The sequence below is a fragment of the Rhododendron vialii genome, chromosome 7a, assembly GCF_030253575.1.
Source record: "Rhododendron vialii isolate Sample 1 chromosome 7a, ASM3025357v1".
In the NCBI taxonomy this organism is placed as follows: Eukaryota; Viridiplantae; Streptophyta; class Magnoliopsida; order Ericales; family Ericaceae; genus Rhododendron; species Rhododendron vialii.
The window spans coordinates 20,080,341-20,082,500 of record NC_080563.1 but is presented as its reverse complement, the minus strand read 5'-3'; the positions used below and the strand labels follow the sequence as shown (position 1 = coordinate 20,082,500).

At 38.0% G+C, this 2,160-nt stretch overlaps 1 protein-coding gene across 1 annotated transcript in view; it reads right to left on the bottom strand.

Moving 5' to 3' along the window:
- Positions 1-1,872, bottom strand: part of LOC131332059 (vacuolar-processing enzyme-like) — a 7,276-nt gene extending 5,404 nt beyond the window's left edge. Inside the window, exon 1 of the mRNA XM_058366100.1 lies at positions 1,592-1,872. Within this exon, the coding sequence (XP_058222083.1) occupies positions 1,592-1,792 (201 nt within the window). The 5' untranslated portion in view covers positions 1,793-1,872. The remainder of the gene's footprint in view (positions 1-1,591) is intronic.
- Between the last annotated feature and the right edge of the window lie 288 nt (positions 1,873-2,160).

Below are 2,160 nucleotides of genomic sequence, written 5' to 3'. Positions count from 1 at the left end.
TAAGATGAAACCAAGTAAATGGCACGACCTATTGTAAGTGAATCTATGAATCCATCCAGATGTGAATTGCCAATATGAAGCTTCATAATAAGGTTAACTTACGAACACTAATCAAACTCAATCCGGAAAAGAGGTTGCTGTTACTCATCTACAAAGGGAAGTAAGTACTGGACAGAAACAGCGCAAAGATTCAGCATAGTGTAAACTTGGCAAAAAAATCCATTAGCCTCACCCTGGAACAAATTTCACGGTGGAGTTCAATTAAGAGACAATTATCACTTATGCCTCAAATTAATCCTAGATTACAACTGTTTCAAACTTTCCTATTTTTTCTCCAGAGTTTAGAATTTGACCCAAAAGTTTCACCCTGGATCATTTTTCTCCACATCCAAACAGATCCAAGCTTTCCAAATTTTGAGTCGCCAATTTTTTAGAAAACCAAACATAATATAACTTATGGGAGGAATATATTGTAGATAACACTTCTACTACAGTACTACTATCTTCAGATAACTACATAAACAAATTTACTGAAAGGGATAGGATCGTCACCAACCCTTTTGGACTAGACAGTCCTGTTGGGCCCTTCCGGGATCCACTTCAATGATTGGAACATTCAACTTTTCGAGCTTGCCGAGAACATCAATCATGCCAAAAATCGTGTTTTAATTCTACGTTGAGAAAATTGGGTTTCTATCCAGCATTGCAACCGAAGTGGGTCTAAAAAAGTCCCACAAAGAGCCCAAAAGCTTGTTTTATATCGACTTGAATCATAAACATAATCCAAGCTAATGCTCAACTCAACAAACTTGAGCTTGTTAAACTTTTAAGGCCTATTTTGGCAAAAATAAGCCACTTGGCTTACTTTTTGTCTTTAGTCAATTTTTTTTTTTTTTGCATTTTTTAGTTTTGCTTCAAACTTTTGTGAATTAATGATTTGTCTTGCCAAGAGGAATCGGATAAGTAAAAATTATGATCGAAGCTCGTAATTTTTTTAATAACGGCAAAAACAAGCCAAAAAGACCTTACGGCTTGAACAACCTAATGCTTAACTCAACAAACTTATAGCATCAAAAATCGACGTGAGCTCAGCTCGAATGGTGAAAAGTCGAACTTGAATATAATTTTGAAGCTCGCCAAGTTTTCAAAACAAACTTGAACGAACCACTACTTGGCTCAACTCGGCCTACTTCAAGCTTGTTGTATCAGACAAGCACACGAAAATATTGTCTAGTCAACCAATACGAGTGCACTTTATCGAAAAAAGTCAACAAACAGATGATAAAATCACACAAAGAGCTAATAAAAAAATTCAAAAAAATCTAAAATAATCATAACGAGGTACTCAAGTCTCAGCATACAATTATACATATATGGAAATCAAACACAAAAAATCTGTATCTTGAACGAAGGAAAGTAAAATTATTCTACATGCATATGTTACATAGATATAGCCCGAATTCTCCCCAAAATTAAGCTTACAACACTAACAGAAACTTAATCAAGAACTATCAAAGACTAAGTGGGTAATTAAGCCTTTATTTCATCAAACCGTAATAAATATAGGTTAATCCAAATTCAATATAATCACCTGGTGCCTGTAATTCCAGTAGCCGCTAGATCCCGCAATCAGGACCGCCCATCTGGTCCCCAAAGCATCGGTCTCGTCGTCGAAGAATCGCGAAGATTCCGATGGCAATCTGATCAAGTTGTCGGAGATTTCACGGCCGTGGACGGTGACGGAGGCCGAGAGAGCGAGGAGGAGGAGTACGGCGGCGGCGAGGCGGGTCATGGCGGTTAGTTTCCGGTGGGAGGTGAGATGCGTGCGTGGGGAAGACTTAGGGGATGGTGCGTGGGGAATAGGGACATATAGGAGTAGTATTAAAATAGTGGTGGATTTTTTTATTACATGGATGATGATGTCATTATTATGACTTTAAAGTAAACCTGTTACCTGTGTCTGACGTGGAGTGTTGCGAATCGTCGAGTACGGTAGCTGCTCTATGATTGGGTATTAAAGGGGAAAATGTCACTAACCTTCCTTATTTTATCTGACAATATACAAATACCCCCCTCCGTCATCTTCCCGTCAAAAAATTAACAGAATCTGCTAATTTCACAGAGTTTGGTTGTTAAAATATCAAAATCACCCTTGTCTCT